Below are 24,548 nucleotides of genomic sequence, written 5' to 3'. Positions count from 1 at the left end.
AGGGTCCAGGGGCAACGCCCCTGGCAGCGGAATTCTAGGGGCGGCAGCCCCTAGCGGGGTCCAAGGGGCAGAGCCCCTGGCTGGGGTTAAGCTTGATATTTATTTTAAAATATTTTGCTTGAGCATGTGGGTTGAGCTAAGTCAGGCCCAACAGCCCATTACAAGATCTGGGTTCTACTGGGCTCAAGCCCAAGCCAAACTGGGTGGCGGAGAACCCCTAGCAGAGAACCTTGTTCCTGGCCGAGAACCTGTTCTGACCGAGAACCTGTTCTGACCGAGAACCTGTTCTGGCCGAGAACCTTGGTTTGACCGAGAACCCACCTTGGCCGAAAACCCGATACAACCGAAAACCCACCTTAACAGAAAACTCGGGTTGGCCGAGAACACTATGGCCGAGAACCACATGGCCGAGAACCACATGGTTTGACCAAGGATCTTCACAGTTGGCCAAAAACCCCCAGCTCGACTTGTTTTTCTACCCTAGGTTCCCATCTTGCCCAGCCAACATGTTCTATGGCTCAAATCATGACCTTTAACCCTTTTATTATCATTACCCATAATTGTTTTACACTCGATGTCAGGTCATTTCGCATCGGATCTTAATCAATCATGTCATAACTCACACAAAATTAATCGTGTTGACAAGCGTGTTAATGACGGGTTACTATGTTTAGAAAGATGACCGTTTGTTAAAGGCGGAATCAATAACTAACATACGGTTGCAGTGAATATTCAAAAATACGAAGACACACGAAGGATTCACTCAAAAGATTTCCATTTATATAACGTTAATCATACAAAAGGATAATCGATTAGGGTTTAGGAGGAATCCTAGGACAGCCGTCACACACAAAATATTCTCTTATTTAATGTGTCGGTCTTATCCTCTCTGTCTCTCGTGTCTCTGGCGGCGTGCCCTAATTATTCTATTTATAGGCCTGCCAACCTAGGACAACTGTCATTCCTTCTAGAAACCCTATCCGATAATACATATTCAATTTACATATTCAAAAATTATACTAAGTGTAAAACAAGTCTTCCGGGTAGGCTATTCATTAAACTTCAGTCTCCGAGTACGCAGTGTACTCGGCCTTCCTTCAGACTTGGTAAACATAGAAGTGTACTCAGAATCAGTTTTCGGGTAGACTTTACTTAGAGAATATTTTACTAAGTAAAATATTCACCGAGTAGACTTCAATCTTCTTGGACTTATCAAACTTTGCTCGACAAATCCTTACGAGCAACCTTGTTCTTCTATGATCCTGTTCGGCTCATTTTCAGTTGAATAACTTATTGATAAGGCGTACTCGGGAGTACATACCTTGCTTGAGCAGAACCTTACTCGATATAACTTAGAGATATTCCATCAACTCATCAAGTATACTCGGACCATAATTATTAAAGAATACTTTGCCCGGTCTTCCAATTACTTGGCTTCTCAGACTTGGTTGACCAAACCTTACTCGGAAGAGTAAAATACTTGGTCTTGAAGAACAACCCTGCTTGACAAAGTGAACCTTACTCGGATATGCCAAATTAATGAACCTTACTCGGAAATCACTAAAAAGCATACCTTGCTCGGATATCCACTTAAGAAGATTATTTGAAGTAACCGTGCCCGGAAGGCAAAATCTCGTACTCGGCTAAGTAAAAGCTTACTCGAAGGTCCAAGGTGTACCCGGGTTCAATACTTAGCAGTTTCTGAGAAGGTTGAGAAGATTCCAATCTTCAATATTCTTCATTTAGGTCAAATCTCCTCATTTTGGTCAAACTCTTGACCCAACAATCTCCCCCCTAGATTGGAACACCTCAGCTGACCCAAAACACTCTAAGGTTACATACACTTAGCAAAATACACATCAAATTAAAGTTAAATTTCATAATTAAATTACATAAGCAAAAATTACATAAGCAAATCCTAAACATTCTTCAATTTAGCCAAAGATGCTTGTTTAGGCATGGAAAGTCCAACTTTTCTTGCTTTATTAAGAATTTTAGCAATTCTAATTGGTTAGCACTTGTAGGCCTTTGCCTTTCCTTACAATCAGCGAGATACAGTGCTGCAATCACAGTCAGTTGCCATAGATTGAATTTTCTGAAGTCATTTTTAGAGAAGATCTTCACAATCTCTCCATTTTCCAACATAACATTCAGATGTTCAGTCCTGGAATCATAGAATATTCCACTTGGCATAACATTGTGGTTGACTGATGGGTTTTTGGATTTTTCAGCAACATTTTCAGTGGGTTTATCCATCTTCAAGTGCATCTGCTTTGGTTTTTCCTGAGTAGATACAGACATCTTCCTTTTCTTTGTATTGTTCTGTTTTAAGGATGTTGTCTGTTTGCAGAATTTTTCTACATTGAATTTCCCCTTCACTGTCATCCTTGATAGATCATCCATCTTTTTGGACATTCCTTTGTTCTTACCAACCAGAGACTGAGCGGCTCCCTTTTTCAAGTTCAGCTGTTGTCCTTTCATTTTCTTGAAGTTGCTCAAAATCTCTTTTCTTGTCATTACTTTTACATATTCAAAAGGAATTCCATTCTTAATCAAAAATTTTGGTTTACCACCATATTTGCTTAAGAATTTTTGAATTTCCACTTCTTGTTCCAAATCATCTGTCAATTTCAAGCCTTTTAGTTTCTTGTCTTGAACAGTCTTTTCTTCACTCAGTGTTTTTGAAATTTTATCAATAACAGTATCTAGTTTCTCTTTCACTTCTGTTTCTGGTTCTTCTTGTTTAATCAACTTGAGTAGAGATACTAGTACACCATTTGGAATTTCTTTATCATTTAAGCAGTTGTCAATTACTTCTTGTGGGACTTCTCTCTGTTTATTTATCACTTCATCTCTTAGCCTTTTCTTATCTTCAAACATTTTCAACAAATTTTCTTGTTCTTCAAAGTCTTTGTCAGACACCATTCGACTCAGAAATTCTCTGTCATGAATTTTTGTCATTCTTTGCTCATAGACTCTTTTGGTTTCTGATTCAGATTCGTTCAGTTTATAGTCCATTGTATTCATTTCAAAGTCCATTTTCTTAATTTCAACATCCTCTTGTGCAATTTCTTGTCCTTTTAATTTCCTTCTTTCCTCACGATCCTTCCTTTCATTTTCTGGAACATTGTCAGCTTCATCATCTGAGCTGTCCTTTTCATAAATTGAGAGAAGCTTCAGCGAATTCTCCCCCTGATTCAGTGATTTCTCCCCCTGTTTTGGGGCAGCTGAGATCTTCTCAACCTCAGACATTAGGGATTGAACTCGTTGCAATGCGTTCTTCAGTTTTTCAGAAAGATGATGTTTGTAGGAATTGGAATTACTTGGTGTTGGATCCATTGCTGATTTTCTGTTACATCAATGAACACACAATTATCAGTTAGATCTGAAAGTAAAAAGAAATTAAGGTAAAAAAAATAATATTTCTATTCAAACCGTTGTCTTGAATAATATTGAAATCTGCACAAAAACACAAATGTGAGTTACTCTTGAAATGTGAATTTTTAAATTTTAAATAGCATATACAGGTCTTCTTTTAAAGAGAGTTAAGTTAAAAGTAAGGTACATATCTGCAGCTTTATCAGAAAAGAGTTATGAATAAAGGTCTGCATATTTTGCTTTTCTTCAGCAGTTCAGATAAAGTGAGAATCTTTAAAAGTGTTTTGTCTTTTATCACCTAACTTTCTTATCTATTCCAAGAATGGTTTCCTTATCCATTTAAAAGTGTGTCCAGAAATGGTAAAGTATGCAAAGATAAAGTTACCCAAGAATTTCTCTATTTCAAATTAAAACTTATCTATTACAAACTCTAAAAAGAATCATAATCAATTTTTATCATACTCACTCACATATTCAATCAATGCATTCATTCAAGTATGCTTGTATGAAGATTGTGCTCGAGCATTCTTTCAAATGTAAAGTGTGCTCGGACAACAATCTTATGCAAAGTATACCCGAATAACTTTCATATAATACAAAGTGTGCTCGAGACCAAATTCTAGCAGACAGTGTACTCGGAAGTTAGGTTTTGAAAATTACCAAGTATATTGAAGGAACATAAGTGTACCCGAAATATAAAGTGTGCTCGGAAAACAAAGTTTGCCCGAAAACACTTGTAATTTCAAAGAAATCACAAACACATATATCACAGAGCATGCTCGGAATGAAATTAAACACATAAACATTTAAGTGTGCTATAGTCTAAAATTTCATAGAGCTTGCTCAAAAATCCTAAGTTAGCACTAAGCTTGCTAGGATAAACACATTCAATCATCAGGTATGCCCTTGTTCGAGGGAACTTATCATATCAAACCATACCCGAAAAATGACAAACTTAAACAGTAACATCTAAGCGTGCCCGGAAAGATTAACAAACCTTTCCTAACAACATATTCACACAAAGCTTACTTGGTGTACTCACTTAAGTTCACAAAGTTTGCTTTAAAACACAATCAGCATATTACATGCATAGCTTATTCTAAGCTAACATAAAACATGCATAGCTTACTCGAAACAATAATTTCTTGTTAACAGTTAGCTATTTCAACACATAATCATCTCAAGACTTCAAGCTTGCTCGGAAAGTGAGTGCAACAGTGTAAACACTTCAAAGCATGCCCGAAAATCATAATGTTAGTCAAAAATGACTAAGCTTACTCGGAAAGGTTGAAAGTTGTCAAACCTTACCCGAAACAACATATTCACACATAATCAACTGTTCTGTACTCGGAAAGGTTATAATTCAATAACCTTACTCGAAAATACATATTCAAACAGTTTGTGCTCGAGAAGGTTAGAAATCAACAAACCTTACTCGAACTTACATATTCAACCATAATCAACTATTCTGTACTCGGAAAGGTTATAATTCAATAACCTTACCCGAAAATAAATATTCAAACAGTTTGTGCTCGAGAGGGTTAGAAATCATCAAACCTTACTCGAACTTACATATTCAGCCTATTTTAGGCAAAATGCAACACTTTTTGACTTAAACCACTTTTCAAAGACATTTCTAAGTTATGTATCATTTAAGAACATAGTTTAAGAGCAAACGGTGCATTTAGAGATCAAATTTCAGTTATACTTCATTTCAAAACAATTTCTTTTATAAACTGAAAAGATCTCAGGAATGGGATCATATTGACTAAGTAGCTATCTCATTACTTCACTCTCAGCATTATTATGATAACTTAGATAGGTTAACAGCAGGTATAAACTTAGCATGATTTTCATCTCTTTGGTGATATGATTAAGGTTCAATTTGAGCATAATGCAATAATGGTCAACACTGTGCTATGATGCCTCATATCTCTTCTCAAAGCTTATTTGGCTTTCCCCAGATCACCCCAATTTGACTCCAACCTCTTGTATTTGGTCAAAAATAGTTTCTTATGACAGAACTTATTGTATTTTTGTATTTTTAGACTCAAACATATATAGAGGTTGAACGTTGGACTTACAGTTAGCAACATGCCTTTCATTAAAGATCAGACAGATTTTGTCAACATCTTTGTAGTTCTTGTTGTAACCCTCTTGTTTGATAAAATATTTAAAACATTTATCAACTTTTGGTTGATTTATTCATTCTTCCCCTTGTTTTTGATATTTTCTCAAATTTTCTAAAAGCATGTTCTTTGTAATATTTAAAATGTTTCATTTTGGTTGACCAAATAACAACAGGCTCGTGTATGACTAGGTAATCACTTTTCTGCCATATCATTCGGAGAGATTTAACTTGAGACATGCAAAGCAACTATGCATCTCCACATAAAGATTAGCATATTCATTATGTTTATATCACATTAGATTTTACATCATCATGGGAAAGCAACCATACATGTTAATGACTATACTAAGGCCTTTTTAGCCTAATAATTCCATATGATCAGCTATGTAGTCAATGTACTATCATTTCCCAATAAACACAGTTTAATATTCAATCACCCCAATATCTCTTCATTGTCAGGTTAATGGCTATCCTGTTTGACCAGAAGTGGTCAACAGGACCAAACATACATGTGAATATATGTCCTTTCAAAGTCAGAGCTAATGACATAGTTTTAAGTGAAGGAATAAGAAACAAGTCATAATTGCCCCAAATGCATTCAGTTTTCAGGTCAATGGCTATCCTTTGAATCTAAGAGATTCAAGGACCAAACATACACAAGTGCATGTCCTTCCAACTGGGCAAATGACATAATTTTCAGCAAAAACAACTGTTTGAGATCTTTCTCTTTAAAAAATCCTTCTTTTAAGCTTCTTAAAAGCTTGAACTGAATAATCTTATCATATCTCAACACCATTAATCAACTTGCTCATGTTTTGATCAAAATATAGTGTTTATGCAAAATTCATTATAAATTTCATTGAATCACTTAATTTTGACATAAAAACACATTTTGACATAAACAGTTGCATCACATACTCAAATCTTAATCATTCTTTCATCATCAAGAAAAACAGACTGTAATCTCATTCAATGTCTATTCTATCTTAACAACTTCAGAAGATCAGATTAAGAACATATTCAAGTAATCATAAACATGTGATTACTCATGACATTATATAAGCAATTAAGCTCACCTAAACAGATCAAATTACTTATCATAACATCAAATCAGTTAACAAGATAGTCAAGAATTGTCATCAATTTCAAACAAATTGCACAGATAACCACCTATCAATTAACTTTAAAAACAGTGACATAATCAAAACATATTCAATCAACATTCAGTTGAAACATATTCAATATGTGTAATCTCTAAGAAAATAATCAGTTATCATAGAGAGACACACATAGAAAACAGTTAAGTCACATAGCATAGAACATACTCAGTAACTTATTTAGCAACATATTCAGCAACATATTCAGCAACATATTCAACAACATATTCAACATGTATAACCTCTTCTAAAATATTCAAGTAGCACATAGAGGTACACAACTAAGCAACATCCCTAATCAGATTTCATCAGAGTTGATCATCCCCAGGGCTTTCATAAGAAAGTTGAACCTGGTTCTATCAAGTGGTTTGGTGAATAGGTCAGCCAGATTATCACTTGTATCAACTCTTTGCATTTCAATCAAACCTTTTTCACTACAATCTCTGATGAAATGATGTCTGATTTCAATATGCTTAGTCTTAGAATGTTGCACAGGATTCTTAACAGTAAAATATGCAGCAGTATTATCAATCAGAATAGGGGTGTTTAGAAAGTTCAAACCATAGTCCAGCATCTGATTCTGAATCCAGAGAACTTGTGCACAGCATGCAGATGCAGCAACATATTCAGCTTCTGCAGTGGAGATTGACACTGTGGTCTGTTTCTTGCATTGCCATGACACTAGCCTTTCACCCAAAAACTGGCATCCCCTTGATGTTGACTTTCTACTCATATTGCATCCATCATAATCACTGTCTGTATATGCAATCAGATCAAAGGATTGGTTCTTTGGATACCAAATCCCTAAGTCTGGTCTTCCCTTCAAATATCTGAATATTCTTTTCACAGCATTCATATGGGAGACTTTTGGATTTGACTGGAACCTAGCACATACACACACAGCAAACATGATATCTGGTCTTGTTGCAGTCAGATACATCAGGAGATCCAATCTTTGCTCTGTATTCATGTTCATCAACTGACTCCCCCTTTTCATCAGCTATCATCTTTTCTTTGGTGTCCATTGGAGTTGAGGCAGCCTTGTAATCATGACAGTTGAACTTATTCAGAATGTCCTGCACATACTTAGCTTGGTGAATGAAGATTCCTTCATCCGTTTGTTGAACTTGTATTCCCAGAAAGAAATTCATTAAACCCATGGAACTCATGCTGTACTTGGACTTCATCACCTCTTCAAACTCCAAACACATATTTTCATTTGTAGATCCAAAGATGATATCATCAACATAGATTTGTACAAGCAGCAAATCTGACCCTTGTCTTTTGTAGAAGAGTATCTTGTCAATGGCTCCCCTTGTGAAGCCATTTTCAAGTAAGTGAGTTGATAACTCATCATACCATGCTCTAGGAGCCTGATGTAAACCATAAAGGGCTTTGTTTAGCTTATACACCCTGTTTGGATACATGGGATCCTCAAAACCTGGTGGTTGAGTCACATACACTTCTTCATCAATCTTTCCATTAAGGAATGCAGATTTGACATCAAGCTGGAATACTTTAATGTTCTTTGAGGCAGCATATGCAAGAAAAATCCTTATGGCTTCCAGTCTTGCAACTGGTGCAAACACTTCCTCAAAGTCTATCCCTTCCTTTTGAAGACATCTGTGACATTCATGACAAAACGAGGTACACTATATTCATTACGTAACAAGTAAACGATAAATCGGTTAATTCGTAGTGCTTAAACGAGTAACCGACCGATAATAATTATGACCCGTATACATACTGAGGGGTCATATACGAGTTATATATATGTTATAGAGGCTAACATATTGATATTTAGGCCCCAGTACGTTTAAAACTCTTTAAACGAAAAAGGTTTCGTTTATCGATACGCTATAAGCTTAAACGCAATCGTTAATATCAAAACAAGCATTGTAGCATCCGTTAAGCCGAAAAAGATTTATAAAACACTTATATGACATGTTCTAAGCAATCCGTGAAAATATTTTGGAATTTTACAACGAGTCGGTACGTTTTTCTTATTTTACAAAAATAAGCTGAAAAACACTCGTTTTTGCGCTATTTCTCACACCCGAATTAATTTTCTTGCGAAAAACCGAACCCGAACTAAACTTGAAGTGGGCTTTTCATGTTTGGGCTTGTATAATTAGAGTAATGGGCCAAAACAGCCCATTAAGGGCCCTTCTTTGGATTCCGATCGCCAGCCACCACACTACACATTTTTTTATATAACTTACACCTTAAGACTTTGTTATTCATTTTAACTCATGAAATTTTGAAGTCCAAGCAGCTCCACCTTCTGCTCTATCAACTTCCCTTCAAAACCCTAAGGAAAGATCAAGTTTTATGAAAATTTAACCAAGTTTGATTCATATAATTAACATGTAAACATGTTTTACATCAAAACATGGTTTTACTTGATTTTTAGGGTTTTTGGATGGTTAAACATGTTTAAGATACAGAAGTTGGTATCAGAGCCATTTGTTATAAAGAATTAGGATGTCCCTTAGGATACCCTAAGATAACCGTAGGCTCGATTAACTCTGGGAATAAAATAATATTAAATAAGATACACGAATGATTCTCGTGATGAACGCGAATGGACAAGTGGGTTATTATGGTCCGGAACGTAATAACAGACTTGTTTGTATGAGGAAATTCGAGAAGAAGTCGATAAACAATCGAATAGGTAAAAACAGCAACATATGTGTATAAAATATAATAATAGATAAATATTTGTGTATATAAACGATTATTTGTGCTTATGTGTATAAATACCTGCACGTATCTTACTATGATTAATATAGAAGGATGTTATTCTTATCACTAACAATTGTGCAGGAATATGTCAAGATCTACTGATCGTTTACCTAATACCCTACCAACAGAGCCTGAGGAGGAGGAGGAGGATCCGGAAGAGGAAACTGAGGAGGAACCAGAGGAAATGGAAGAAGGTGCAGATGCGGTAATTCCTCACGAGGTACCCGCAGATCAACCCGACTTATCGGGTTATCGTTGTGACACCTACCCCCCTAGGGAATCCCCTAGGAATGTTGCAGGACAGGGAGCAACTAGTGCTTATCATTCACCTGTTAGAGCACCCAGATCCCCTACTCCACCTGTACAGCATACACCAGTACCCCTACCCACTATTAGAAACCGTCAGACCGCTCACATTTCAGTGCGTCCACCTGAGCACACCTTTTCCCCACCTCGATCTACGTACCATAGGGGAGAAACATCACGTGTCCAGGTCACTGAGATACCTATTCCTACTTGGGGTTTACCCGCCCCGGTACCCGAGCCACCTCGTCATTCTGATTCAGCATGGTTTGGTTTAGCGACTGATCAGCTTTTAGACCAATCACATTCTATAAATAACCTAAACCTGCATAGACATGATATGTATGATCACATGCGGTACATGCAGCAAGAAATCAGAATTGTGCAAAGATCCAGTGCTCACAGCCACGGGCGTCAGGATCGGGCAATGATACTACTAGGAGTATGTTTAGCGGTTAATGCGGCCCTAGTGGCTGCTGTTGTTTGGTTGTGGCTTCATGTTACAAAGAATGGATAGGACATAATAGTCTAGTCTTATGTATATAGTCTTTTGATATCCCAAGCAGCATTTTGTTACAGCGTGTTGGGCTGACTTGGGAGTTGTTTGTGGTTTAGTACTATTTCAAGCACTGGCCCTTATCGGGTTAAGTCTACATGTCACTTAGTGACAAATTTTGATACGCATATACAAGCGCTGGCCTATACCAGGTTAAGCTTATGCGCTAATTTTGGATGCATATGTACAGTAATGATTATAATTAATACGAATGTGTTTTCTTTGGCATAGTTATGTGTTGTGAAAGTGTAATATCGTAAAGTTGTGCTGGTCATAGTGAAACAATATTGATTATTATATAATTGATTAATTTATAGAATGGCCCCGAAGAAAACAAACACTTTGTCTGAGGCGGAAGTGGCCGCAATGATTGCTCGTCAACTACAAGCAGTGATACCAACAATTGTAACACAAGTCACTGCAGGCATACGTGCTAACAATACTGTTAATCAACCTACGAGCACCACCACGGCCACTGTTAATACACCTCCGCCAGACACTAATGTAGCCCCGGGTGTTACTACCCCGGTGAATACTGATAATGTCATAAATAATAATAACACTCTCCCAACTATGAATGTCACTGGGAACCCAGAACCTGTTGTGCACCCTGATAATATCCCGAACCCTGTACCGGTTGTTAACACAACTAATAATGATAATACTCGGACCAATACCGATAATAACAATAATAATAACCGAGAACCCCCGCGTCAGGAGTACTCATACAAACAATTTACATTATGTAAACCGATTGAGTTTAAGGGTATTGAAGGACCTAGCGGGCTGGTCAAATGGATAGAAAAGACCGAATCAGTAATTAATATCAGTGAGTGTCCACCGAACCGCGTGGTCAGATTTGCTACCAGTATGTTTCTAGACCAAGCGCTGATGTGGTGGAACACGGTAGTCCAAATAAGGGGACAATATGCTATTAATCGTATGTCATGGACTGAATTAAAAACCCTCATGCTAGAGCATTTTTGTGCTAAAAGTGAGATTCAGAGGTTGGAACACGAGTTATGGAATCTGGAAATGAAAGGAGCGGACCATGTGGGATACACGAATCATTTTAACGAACTGTCCCGCTTAGTTCCATGGTTAGTTACACCGGAAGCGAAGCGAATTGAACGTTATATCTGGGGACTGACCCCTGCTGTGAGAAGTATAGTGAATTCAGTTGCCCACCCGACATTAGAAAGTGCTGTATCTCAAACGGGTGTCGTTACTTTTGATCTGATGAGAAGTGGAGTGATAAGGATGCCAGGTGAAACAACAAGTTTAAAACGAACTGATTATGGGACAAGAATGCAAGGAAACCCTCAAAACAAGCGGACTCGTCCGAATACCCGAAGTTATGCCATGACCAGTTCTAATGTAAAACAAGAGACCTATAAAGGGACGTTACCAAAGTGCAAAAGATGTAACTTTCATCATGTGGGTGATTGCAAACCGATCATTTGTCAAAAGTGTGGAAGAACGGGACACTATGCCCCCAACTGTAGAACCCTCACCAACACTGTTAACCGTCCACCGCAATCAACTCAACTCCCTCGACCTCAACCAACCCGCCCACAACTCAACCAACAAACCCCACCTACCACGAACCTCCGTGCCTGCTATGAATGTGGCAGTACGGAACACTTTCGGAGATACTGCCCCAATTTGAACCCGGGTGCAGTGAGAAGGCAGAACCAAGCACAAGCATCAACCTCCAACACAACTAGGGGACGTGCGTTTGTATTAGGACCGGGTGAAGCGCTTCATGATCCGAATGTGGTGACAGGTACATTCTTAGTTTCGGGTCAGTATGCTTCAGTTTTGTTTGATACGGGCGCCGATAGAAGTTTCGTATCTGTTAATTTCTTACCTTAGAAAATATGCCGGTTAGTGAACTAACAAAACCATATACTATAGAACTCGCTAACGGTAAGTCTATACTTGTTAACCGAATAGTCCGAGACTGTTCCCTTATCCTAAACGACCACCTATTCCTTATTGATTTACTTCCAGTGGAATTGGGAAGTTTCGATGTTATAGTCGGTATGGACTGGCTATCTAAGTATAAAGCTGAAATTGTCTGTAAGGATAAGACCGTTAGAATACCTCTTTCGAATGATGAAGCTATGATTGTTCAAGGTGAGAAATCTGGTACGGTACTGCCTCTCATATCTCAACTTAAGGCATTGAGATATTTACGCCAAGGTTGTACTTTATACTAGGCGAGTGTAACAGTTAAGGAACCCGAGGAAAAACGATTGGAAGACATCCCAGTGGTACACGAGTATTCAGATGTATTCCCCGATGAGTTGCCTGGTTTACCACCGACCCGACAAGTCGAATTCCGTATTAACTTGATACCGGGAGCAGCACCCATTGCTAAGGCACCTTATCGACTAGCACCTTCTGAAATGCAAGAACTGTCCAACCAGTTACAAGAATTACTGGACAGGGGTTTTATTCGCCCTAGTTACTCACCGTGGGGAGCACCAGTGTTATTTGTAAAGAAGAAAGATGGGAGTTTTCGAATGTGTATTGATTACCGGGAATTGAATAAAGTGACTATAAAGAATAGATACCCCTTACCTCGAATTGATGACTTGTTTGATCAGCTCCAAGGTGCGAAGTATTTTTCAAAAATTGATCTTAGATCTGGTTATCATCAAGTAAGAATTCAGGAAGAAGACGTACCAAAAACAGCTTTCCGAACTCGGTATGGTCACTATGAATTTTTGGTTATGCCGTTTGGGTTGACAAATGCACCCGCAGTGTTTATGGACCTCATGAACCGAATTTGCAAACCTTACCTTGACAAGTTCGTGATAGTGTTTATCGATGACATTTTGATATATTCGAGAAGTAAGGAGGAACACGAACAACATTTGCGGGAAATCTTAAAATTATTGAGGCAAGAGAAGTTATACGCAAAGTTGTCCAAATGTGAGTTTTGGCTACAAGAAGTACAGTTTTTGGGACACATTGTGAACCACCAAGGGATCCAAGTAGACCCAAGTAAAATTGAGGCCATTAAGAATTGGCAAGTGCCTAAGTCACCAAGAGAAATTCGTTAATTCTTAGGACTAGCCGGGTATTATAGAAGATTCATTGAAAACTTTTCAAGTATTGCACAACCTCTAACCCTCCTAACTCAAAAAAATCGAGCATATGAATGGGGAGAAGAACAAGAAATGGCCTTCCAAACGTTAAAACAGAAGTTATGTGAGGCTCCAATATTAAGCCTTCCAGATGGAACTGAAGAATTGGTGGTATATTGTGACGCATCTCGTAAAGGTTTTGGATGCGTATTGATGCAAAGAAAGAAAGTAATAGCATATGCTTCCCGACAACTAAAAGTACATGAAAAGAATTATACGACCCATGATTTGGAATTGGGAGCAGTTATCTTTGCATTGAAGATTTGGAGACATTACTTGTATGGCACTAAATGTACCATCTATACTGATCACAAAAGCCTACAACACATATTCGATCAGAAAGAGCTAAACATGAGACAAAGGAGATGGGTAGAACTGTTAAATGATTATGATTGTGAGATTAAATACCATCCGGGTAAGGCCAACGTAGTAGCTGATGCTTTAAGTCGAAAAGACAGAATCAGACCATTAAGGGTACGAGCACTCGGAATGATTGTTCAAAGTAGCCTAACCGAACAAGTTCGCGTTGCACAAGATGAGGCCTTGAAGGCAGATCAGCTAGAAAAAGAAGAACTACATGGAAATGAAAGGAATTTTGAGAAGAAAATTGATGAAGTATATTATTACAAAAACCGGGTCTGGATTCCAACACTTCATAAACTCCGAAAGTTGATTCTTGATGAAGCACACAAATCCAAATATTCTATTCATCCAGGTACTGATAAGATGTATAAGGATGTTAAAGAATTTTACTGGTGGCCTGGTATGAAAAAGGATATAGCCGTGTATGTAAGTAAATGTGCAACATGTGCAAGGGTAAAGGCGGAATACCAAAAACCTTCGGGAATGTTACAACAACCCGAAATCCCACAATGGAAATGGGAACAAATTACCATGGACTTTGTGACACACCTTCCTAAAACCTCTCGAGGACACAACGCAATTTGGGTAATTGTGGACCGGTTAACCAAATCCGCACACTTTATTCCCATCCGTAACAACTACACCACCGAAAAACTCGCTCAAATTTACATCGATGAAATAGTATCTCGACATGGAGTACCTCTTTCGATTATTTCCGATCGAGACAGTCACTTTACTTCACATTTCTGGCAAGCAGTACAAGAAGCCTTGGGAACCCGAATTGACCTCAGTACGGCTTACCATCCCCAAACTGATGGTCAATCCGAACGAACCATCCAAACTTTAGAAGATTTACTTCGTGCTTGTGTACTGGACTTCAAAGGGAATTGGGATCAACACCTCCCGCTCATTGAATTCTCTTTCAATAACAGTTATCACAGTAGTATACAAGCAGCACCTTATGAAGCTCTATACGGGCGAAAATGTAGATCACCACTATGTTGGACAGAAGTGGGTGATACTCAAATTTCAAGATCCGATTTAATTCAGGAAACCACCGATAAGATTCACCAATTTAAACAAAAATTGAAAGCTGCCCGTGACCGACAAAAGAGTTATGCCGATGTTCGCAGAAAACCGTTATCTTTTGAAATAGGTGATAAGGTATTTTTAAAAGTATCGCCATGAAAGGGTGTTATAAGATTTGGAAAGACTGGTAAACTAGCCCCGAGATACATCGGACCTTTTGAGATTGTCGCAAAAATTGGTCCCGTAGCTTACCGATTAAAACTACCCTTAGAACTGAGCACTATTCACGACGTGTTTCATGTATCGAATCTGAAAAAGTGTTTGACTGATGAAACGACAATAGTACCACTGGAAGATGTTCAGATCAACGAAAAGCTCAACTTCGTAGAGGAACCGGTAGAAATTGTAGACGGGAAAACCAAACAGTTACGACACAACAAAATTTCATTGGTAAAAGTTCGGTGGAATTCAAAACAAGGACCCGAATATACTTGGGAACGAAAGGACGAATTCCGAAAGAAATACCTACACCTGTTCCCTAAAAAGAAAACCGATAACACATTAAATTTCGAGGACGAAATTTCTTAACGGGGGGAGAATGTGACATTCATGACAAAACGAGGTACACTATATTCATTACGTAACAAGTAAACGATAAATCGGTTAATTCGTAGTGCTTAAACGAGTAACCGACCGATAATAATTATGACCCGTATACATACTGAGGGGTCATATACGAGTTATATATATGTTATAGAGGCTAACATATTGATATTTAGGCCCCAGTACGTTTAAAACTCTTTAAACGAAAAAGGTTTCGTTTATCGATACGCTATAAGCTTAAACGCAATCGTTAATATCAAAACAAGCATTGTAGCATCCGTTAAGCCGAAAAAGATTTATAAAACACTTATATGACATGTTCTAAGCAATCCGTGAAAATATTTTGGAATTTTACAACGAGTCGGTACGTTTTTCTTATTTTACAAAAATAAGCTGAAAAACACTCGTTTTTGCGCTATTTCTCACACCCGAATTAATTTTCTTGCGAAAAACCGAACCCGAACTAAACTTGAAGTGGGCTTTTCATGTTTGGGCTTGTATAATTAGAGTAATGGGCCAAAACAGCCCATTAAGGGCCCTTCTTTGGATTCCGATCGCCAGCCACCACACTACACATTTTTTTATATAACTTACACCTTAAGACTTTGTTATTCATTTTAACTCATGAAATTTTGAAGTCCAAGCAGCTCCACCTTCTGCTCTATCAACTTCCCTTCAAAACCCTAAGGTAAGATCAAGTTTTATAAAAATTTAACCAAGTTTGATTCATATAATTAACATATAAACATGTTTTAGTTAGTTTTAAACATGTTTAACCATCCAAAAACCCTAAAAATCAAGTAAAACCATGTTTTGATGTAAAACATGTTTACAAACCAGGAACATATACTTTTTTGGTCAAAAACGCGGATTAGAACATGAATACAACGTTTTTACAGTTAGAAAGTTCGATTTGAACCCAAAACCGAAACCCTAATTATCAAGGCTGTTACATGGATGATTTATGCTTGGTTTGATGTTATATGACATGTATATATACTGAGTTTGCAACCCGAGACCCGGAGAGTCGTTTAAACTAGCAAAATTCATCGAAAACCGACAAGGTAAACCCGTAACACTCGTTTAGGGGCTGTTTAGTATTAGGTTGTGACGTGCTTGTTGTTAGCTTGTGAAAACTTGCAGGGACATTAGGGATCAAATAAATGAGTCCCTGTTCAAATTTGGTAATTTTTCAATAAACGGAGAATATTTGGTGAATTTATTTCCGTTTATGAGCGTTTATTTGGGAAAAATAGCTAAACATATTGAAAAATTATGAAACTTGGTTTTGGAGTTTAATATGTGATGGTAAGATCACTGGTAAAGTTTGGGAATCATTGGAAATGTCTAAGTATGGTTTGTGCAATCATGGCTTAACCGAATTTTAACAGCCGAAAAACGCACAAAAAGGCATTTTATCAAAAGAGTTAGGTTCTGGAAATTTTGCAGGGGCTATGTAATAACATTGAGGCCATTTGTAAAAATTATCGGATTTTTCGGAGGTCGTTTGATATAAACGGGCCATTTATTACACGATTATAACCTATTAAATGAATTTTTATAAATAAATAATTAATCATAAAATTTCTGAAAATATTTTTATAAAATTCTCCATGTCTAAATGTGTTTTTACAAAAATTTACATAATTTATATATAAGTACATATTTAGTTATGATTAATCAAAGATTTAAATTATAATTGTTTTAACGAAACCGGCAGTTTTGTGTTTAACGGACTGACTGGTATGTCAAAATGTCAAAAGTGGTCAAATATCATATTTTTGAATGATATTGATAAAAACAAACTTTTTACGAGAATTCCGGACAAATCGGGTGGATTGTGCGCGTTTTGTATAATCAAACCCGTGTGAAAACGGAAACGAACCCTGCAATCAAACCAGACACCGAAACCTTAAAATTCTTTCATAAATCAAATTATTTTATCAATCAATATATTTACTTAAGTTTATGTGATCTTACCTAATCCCGAAACGTATAACGATCAACTGAGCTAGGCTCGGGAAACGGTGAAACTGAGCCAAATCCAGTTTTAAACATTTCATAGTATACAACGTCACAATCTAAGACTATGGTCATGTTCTGGACCTAACAGCTATACCTAGATTATCTATACAGCCCGACTTAGCTTGAACACTGTACTAGTAATAACGATACGATACCGTTTATAGGAATCAGGCTATAAACGAGGCATCTGACTTATTGATACGTGATTTCTGTGCGAACTACGATAAGGTGAGTTTCACGACCTCCACTTTCTAAACTGTTTTACGAACTTTTGGGGTGAAAAGCATGTTTACATATACTTCAATACTTGAAAACGTGTGATGATGTGGATTATCTAAGTACTAACACTTGACAAGTCCCCACAAACACAAGTGATTAACTTCGTGCCGGTGACGTGTGGATAGTACTATCGGTTTGACAAACCCAACTGACAGAGCCGGAGGGGTATGCCGGAACATATGTAAACCCAGTTGCACATTGTCATTATATTTTTACATACTGCTATGTGGTGTTAGACATAGTACATACTTGGGGCAAAGTGGCTGTTAAATGCCAACGGGAGTGCATGGGCAGTGGAGGCCATGTGTTTTAGCTCGTTTCGGTTTCACTTGTGGCTTAGTATAATACATCATACACAGACATATATACATAGACACTGTAAACTTTACGAACTCGTGTACTGATTTCATTGAAACTCGTGAAACTTGAAACTCACCAACTAGACGTAGTTGACCCGTTTTGACATGCTTTTCAGGTAAAGCAAAAGTGGAATGATTTGCTTACATGCTTGGTGTTAGAAGGAAAGTTGAATAGCTGTGAATAGACGCTGATATAATACTGAATAAAAAGCTCGTAAACCGGTTATGTGTTTTTCACCTAGTTTGTAAACATAGTACCTACCAATGTAATATGATGTAATTTAGCTGTTGAATTTCTTTATAAACAATGTGGTTGATACCAGTGTTATCTGTTACATTCCCGTATTACGCTTCCGCAACTACCTAGTCGGGATGTGACAACATCCCAGTGCTACAAGTCTAGCTTTGTTCTTAATCACCAAACTCCTTTCATCCCTATTGTTTCTGAACACCCATTTGGTTCCTATTGCATATCTGTCATGTGGCTTGTCTACAAGATCCCATACATGTAAATCTCTAAACTGGGCCAATTCCTCTTGCATTGCCTCTACCCAACTATTGTCTTTTAAAGCTTGAGCAATATTCTTTGGTTCTAATTGGGATAGAAAGCAAGAGTACAGACAGATGTTAGCTATCTCAGAATGACTCCTTGTTACTCTTTCATGCAGGTCACCAATGATATTTCCAGCAGGATGATTCTTTTCAACAGTAGGAGTTTGTATTATCATATTTGTAGACAAATTTGTGTCAAGATTTGTTTCATTGATTTCAGGTTCTTCAATGATCAAATCAGCTTCTGCATCATGAAACACTGGTGTTTCATCATTGTGTTGTCTTGAAGTGGATGCACCATTGTTTCCCAGATTCAAACTTTGAAATAAGTCTTGAAATCTTGCTGTTGTTGCAGCTTCTTCATCATTTGTTTTGTTGCCTGTGTCACTCCCATTATGAACATGATCATTTTGTACATCAGTACTATCTTGACTTGTCATTTCCTGATCTTGTTCAATGTCATTGTTTGATGAGCTATTCACAAAAGTGTATTCCTTTTCTTTCCTGACAACCTTTTTCCACAATTCTTCTAAGTCCAGTTCTTTCTTCTTATTTTCTTCAAGTACACTGGTCTTGTAGAATGTATCATCAAAGTCTTCAGAATAAATCTTGAATGACTTTATCAATTTTTCATGATCAAACAGCCATGTTGCACCACTGACTGTGTTGAATTGATTCTCATTAAAAATAATGTCAGATGACACACTCATGTGATCTTTCACATAAACTCTGTAAGCCTTTGAGTGAGTAGAATATCCAACAAAGAAACAGTCTAGTGACTTAGTTTGAAACTTGTTCAAATAGTCTCTAGTGTTCAATAAGAAACATTTGCAGCCAAAGGGCTTGAAGAACTTGATGTAAGGCTTTCTATTGTTGAAAATCTCATATGGAGTTTTATCATGCCTTTTGTTCACAAGCACTCTGTTCTGAACATAACAAGCAGTGTTGATTGCTTCAGCCCCGAATGTGACAGGTAAGTTAGCATCAGCCAACATGGTTCTTGCAGCTTCTATTAGTGTTCTGTTTCTCCTTTCTACAACACCATTTTGTTCAGGAGTTCTTGGAGCTGAAAATTGTTGCAGTATTCCTTTCATAGCACAAAATTCTTCCATAACTCCATTCTTGAACTCAGTACCATTTTCACTTCTCAGCATCTTCACTTTCTTATTCAGCTTGTTTTCAATCATTGTGACACAACCCTTAATCAACTCAGCAGTCTCATCTTTGGTACTTAGGAAATAAACCCAAGTATATCTTGAATAGTCATCAATGATCACCAAACAGTATCTTTTCTTTCCAATACTTGGTACACTCACAGGACCAAAAAGATCCATGTGAAGTAACTCAAGTGGTTGATCAATTGAGTTGATGAGCTTTGTCTTATGAGTAGACTTGTGTTGTTTTCCCTTCTGACATGAGTCACAATGATCATCTGACTTAAATTCTCTTGTAGGTAAACCAATCACATGTTCACCCTTGACCAGTCTATTCATATTCTTTAAGTTCACATGACACAACTTCCTATGCCACAATTTAGATTCATTTTCAGTGGCTTTGGAAACAAAACATGCACCACCTCTTGAAATAGCATCTTTCATATTCAACTCATACAAGTTGCCTTTTCTTGGTGCCATCATCATAATCATTTCAGGTGGGATCACAAACTCAGGTTTTAAGATGAAACAATGAGAATCATCAAAACTGACTTTGTAACCCTTATCACACATTTGAGATATACTCAACAAATTGTATTGTAGTCCCTCAACATGAAAGACATTGTCAAAAGACACCTTCCCATTTGTCAATATCCCTTTACCCACAATCTTTCCTCCATTTTCATCACTCCCAAAGGCAACTGAACCCTCATACTTCTCTACATAATTCAAGTGACCTCTTGTCACAAGTCATGTGCCTAGAACAACCACTATCCATATACCATATATCATTCAATGGAGTGGCCTGTTCCTGCACAAAGAGAAATTTGATTAGTTCAGTGATGAGATGCAAGCTTCTTCAACTTGCAACTTATCAGTGTCAATTTCAGTGGCAGCTTGGGAAGTGAGTGTAGTAGGTTCAGGATCTTCATGAGTGATCTCCAAGTTGTCTGAATGGTCAGTTTCATAACCAAACTCTCTTGGTGTCTTGACAAGTGAAGCTGAATTGTCAAGCTCAACTGAGGCAGTTCTCTTTTCTTGTAAGACATAGTCCTTAGATTCTGAGAAGTCTCTTACATCAGTCACAGCTTCAATTTTAGCTTCAGTTCTAGGTTTCCATGTGAAACCTTGTGGTTCATATCCATGTTTTAACAAGAACTTTTCATCACCAGTGAGTACAGCTTGTTTCTTTCTTTGATATACAGTTTTTCTTTTTGATTTCTCACTGCCTGATGATTCTTGTGACTCATCAGACTTGACTGAATGAGTATTTTTGGTAAATTTCAATGACTGGTTTTCCCTTATCACCTGCTTTTGCTTCTGAGGTGATTTACTTCTTCTCACATTTTCAGTCATATGCGTCTTCTTCTTTGTCTCAGCCTTCACTTCAACTCTTGTCTCTATTCTATTCACATTTCCCTTTCCCAAATACAAGGCATACTTCTCTTTGTACAAAACAAAATCTTGACCAAACTTTGTTCCATTTGGGACATGAAATGGCTGAAACTTGAGTCTCTCATTACATGAATCAGTATGGTGTCCATATTCATCACACTTTCTACACCACACCTTTCTTTTGAACATCTCATGTTCTTTTGGTCTCCTGAATTTTTCACTTGGTTTGGGCTCTCTTACACCAATTGTCTTTTTGTTTTTCAGATTGTCAAAATCAATTGAGAATGGTACAAACTCAGCCATTCTAATGTCACTTCTTTCCACATTCCCTTTAACAAAGACAACCTTTTTCAAGTTCAGTGGTTGATCATCTTCATTCTCTCTATATCTTGACTTCCTTCTTTCATATTCCTCAACAGTTTCTACCTCACCCACATCAAAGTCTTCAACACTTGAAAAGATAGGATAAATAGGAGTAATATATTCTATATCCATTTCTTCCTTATTTACCTTCTTTTTCTTGTTCTTTTCTAATTTTTCCAAAAACTTTTTGCTTGGAGGTCTGACAGCATTGTAACACACATTCTTCTTTTCACTAATGTCAAAAGAAAAATGTTCTCTTTTCATTTGCTCATTCATTCTTTTCATTTTATGTGTAACTGGAGGATACTTTGGAAGTTGATCAACAGATTCAGGCTTTCTATATTTTCTTCCTTTTTCAGCAGCTTGAATTTCTTTTTCAGTAATTTGATCACTCAAATCACTCAGATCATCTTGATCCAACTCATCTGAATCAAAGTCATCTTCATAGACTTGAACTCCAATTGACTTTTCCTCTTTCATTTCTTTCTTCATAACAAATTCACCATCTTCACTCACCTCAACATTCTTGTACAAATCTGCAACATCTTCTTTGTCTTGAAACACATCTTTGAATTGTTGTAGATAAGCACTTCCCTTCTCTTTGTCAACTTTAGGCATAAAGTTGTTGTTGAATGGTGGTGGAACAGCCTTGTACTTTTCATCTTCTTTTACTTTATTTAGAATTCCACAAATGTTTCCAGTTGAAACTAAGTTCTTTAGGAATTCATTTTCAGTTTGCAGCTTTGTATTCAGCACCTTTTCATCAATCACCATCTTCTTCAACCCATTAATTTCTGTTGTGAATCTTGTCTGAGCTCTATAGCTATTCATACAATCCTCTTCCAGATAGGATAAATAGGAGTAATATATTCTATATCCATTTCTTCCTTATTTACCTTCTTTTTCTTGTTCTTTTCTAATTTTTCCAAAAACTTTTTGCGTGGAGGTCTGACAGCATTGTAACACACATTCTTCTTTTCACCAATGTCAAAAGAAAAATGTTCTCTTTTCATTTGCTCATTCATTCTTTTCATTTTATGTGTAACTGGAGGATACTTTGGAAGTTGATCAACAGATTCAGGCTTTCTATATTTTCTTCCTTTTTCAGCAGCTTGAATTTCTTTTTCAGTAATTTGATCACTCAAATCACTCAGATCATCTTGATCCAACTCATCTGAATCAAAGTCATCTTCAGAGACTTGAACTCCAATTGACTTTTCCTCTTTCATTTCTTTCTTCATAACAAATTCACCATCTTCACTCACCTCAACATTCTTGTACAAATCTGCAACATCTTCTTTGTCTTGAAATACATCTTTAAATTGTTGTAGATAAGCACTTCTCTTCTCTTTGTCAACTTTAGGCATAAAGTTGTTGTTGAATGGTGGTGGAACAGCCTTGTACTTTTCATCTTCTTTTACTTTATTCAGAATTCCACAAATGTTTCCAGTTGAAACTAAGTTCTTTAGAAATTCATTTTCAGTTTGCAGCTTTGTATTCAGCACCTTTTCATCAATCACCATCTTCTTCAACCCACTAATTTCTGTTGTGAATCTTGTCTGAGCTCTATAGCTATTCATACAATCCTCTTCCAAACTTTTCATTCTCTCCTCACTAACAATCTCACTTGCCTCATAAGCATTGATAATGCTTTGCTTCTTAAAACACTCACTTTCCAGTTTACCAATCTTTTCTTTTAATTCATTGACAAGTTTAGGTAAATCAGCATTAGGATCAGAATGTACCTTAGATGAAGATGCAGAGTCTATGGCCATGAATGCCACATTAGCTCTTCTGATATCATCTACTATATCTTCCTCATGGTTACTCCAGTCAAAGCTTCCCTCATGCTGAGTAGTTACTGCCACATTGCCTTGATTTCTTGGTTGATTTTGGTTTGCTGGAATGTTGTGAGTTGCAGGGATTTGAACAGCTTGATTCTGATTGTTGTTCATTTGATATACTTGATTCTGATTCATGCCCTGCTGGTTGTTCATCTGAGGCTGATAGTGGTTATTAAAATTGGGATTGAAGTTGTTGTTTGGATGGAAGTTGTTGTTGTTGGGATTGAATCCTTGGTTATTGTTGAAGTTCTGCTGGTTGTTGTTTCTATGCACATTCTGCTGGTATTGTTGTTGGTTTCTAGGCTATTGGAACTGATTGACTTGAAAGTTCCTTGGCAAATTGCACTCTCTTGCAAAGTGTCCAGGCTGTTGACAGTTGTAGCAGATAGCCTTGGACTTATCAAATCCTATTCTCTCATTTGGACCAGAAACTAGTGATCTACCAGTTCTGTTATACAGTCTCTTGCTTCTTAATGCCAACATTGCAGCTTGCCATTTGAGATCCATGTCTTCAAGGTCATCAGCATCTATTTGTTCCAAATCATCCTGCACTACACTTGTGTGAATCATGTTTTTGGCCACAAATGCATTGTAGGACTCAGTGAACATAGACATTAGGGCTTGTGCATCATTCCCTTGAACATGCCCTGCACCAGCACTTTGAGCATTTCAATTTCCCACAGAGGCTGAATCATCATCAATTAATTGAACATTAAACCTCTGTTGACCACCTTGACTGCTTGAACCACCTCCAATGAATGACCTAGCAGTCTCATTGTTGTGATCACTTGGTTCTTCAATGATGGGAATTTGTTGTTGATTCTTTGTTGTAAGATTCCCCATTGGAGCAATTAAAGCATTTGACACATTGAAACTTGGTTTATCTTCCTTGATCATTTCATTTTCAATCATTTCAAGTTCAGCAGCTTGAAGAAAACATACTACATCATCCAATTTCAATTCATTGATATTTTGCTTTTGAAGGATGAATTTGCAAGCAGTATACCATTCTTTTGGCATTGAGTTGAGCAACTTTGTATTTAAATCAAAGTCAGTCATTACATAGTCAGTTGTTCTCAACTCATTCACAATACTCAGAAAATGTTCTAGTATTGACTTCAACCTTTCACCATCTCTATACTTGAATCTTTCTAACT

At 37.1% G+C, this 24,548-nt stretch overlaps 1 protein-coding gene across 1 annotated transcript; it reads right to left on the bottom strand.

Moving 5' to 3' along the window:
- Positions 1-2,003: 2,003 nt before the first annotated feature.
- On the bottom strand, positions 2,004-23,550 carry LOC143620613 (uncharacterized). Its single transcript, XM_077092270.1, has 4 exons — positions 23,068-23,550; positions 22,698-23,037; positions 2,815-3,143; positions 2,004-2,060 (listed from the first exon to the last, which is right to left on the bottom strand). The coding sequence occupies exons 1-4, from the start codon at positions 23,542-23,544 to the stop codon at positions 2,004-2,006; spliced, it is 1,203 nt and encodes a 400-aa protein (XP_076948385.1). The 5' UTR covers positions 23,545-23,550.
- Positions 23,551-24,548: the final 998 nt, after the last annotated feature.

Source organism: Bidens hawaiensis, unplaced genomic scaffold (assembly GCF_021521415.1).
Source record: "Bidens hawaiensis isolate Kalapana, Puna unplaced genomic scaffold, B.hawaiensis_p1.1 tig00002617_1, whole genome shotgun sequence".
In the NCBI taxonomy this organism is placed as follows: Eukaryota; Viridiplantae; Streptophyta; class Magnoliopsida; order Asterales; family Asteraceae; genus Bidens; species Bidens hawaiensis.
Note: the sequence above shows the minus strand (reverse complement) of the source record. Positions and strands in the feature narration are given on the sequence as shown.

Bases quoted from the DNA above. Each gene is read 5' to 3' on its own strand.
- LOC143620613 (XM_077092270.1), bottom strand. From the start codon at position 23,544: ATGAACAACCAGCAGGGCATGAATCAGAATCAAGTATATCAAATGAAC. The intron at 23,038-23,067 runs GTGATTGATGAA...CTGAATACAAAG, and splicing joins TTAGTGGGTTGAAGAAGATG to CTGCAAACTGAAAATGAATT. The intron at 2,061-2,814 runs GTAATTGACAAC...CTGTGATTGCAG, and splicing joins AGAGAGAAGTCCCACAAGAA to CACTGTATCTCGCTGATTGT.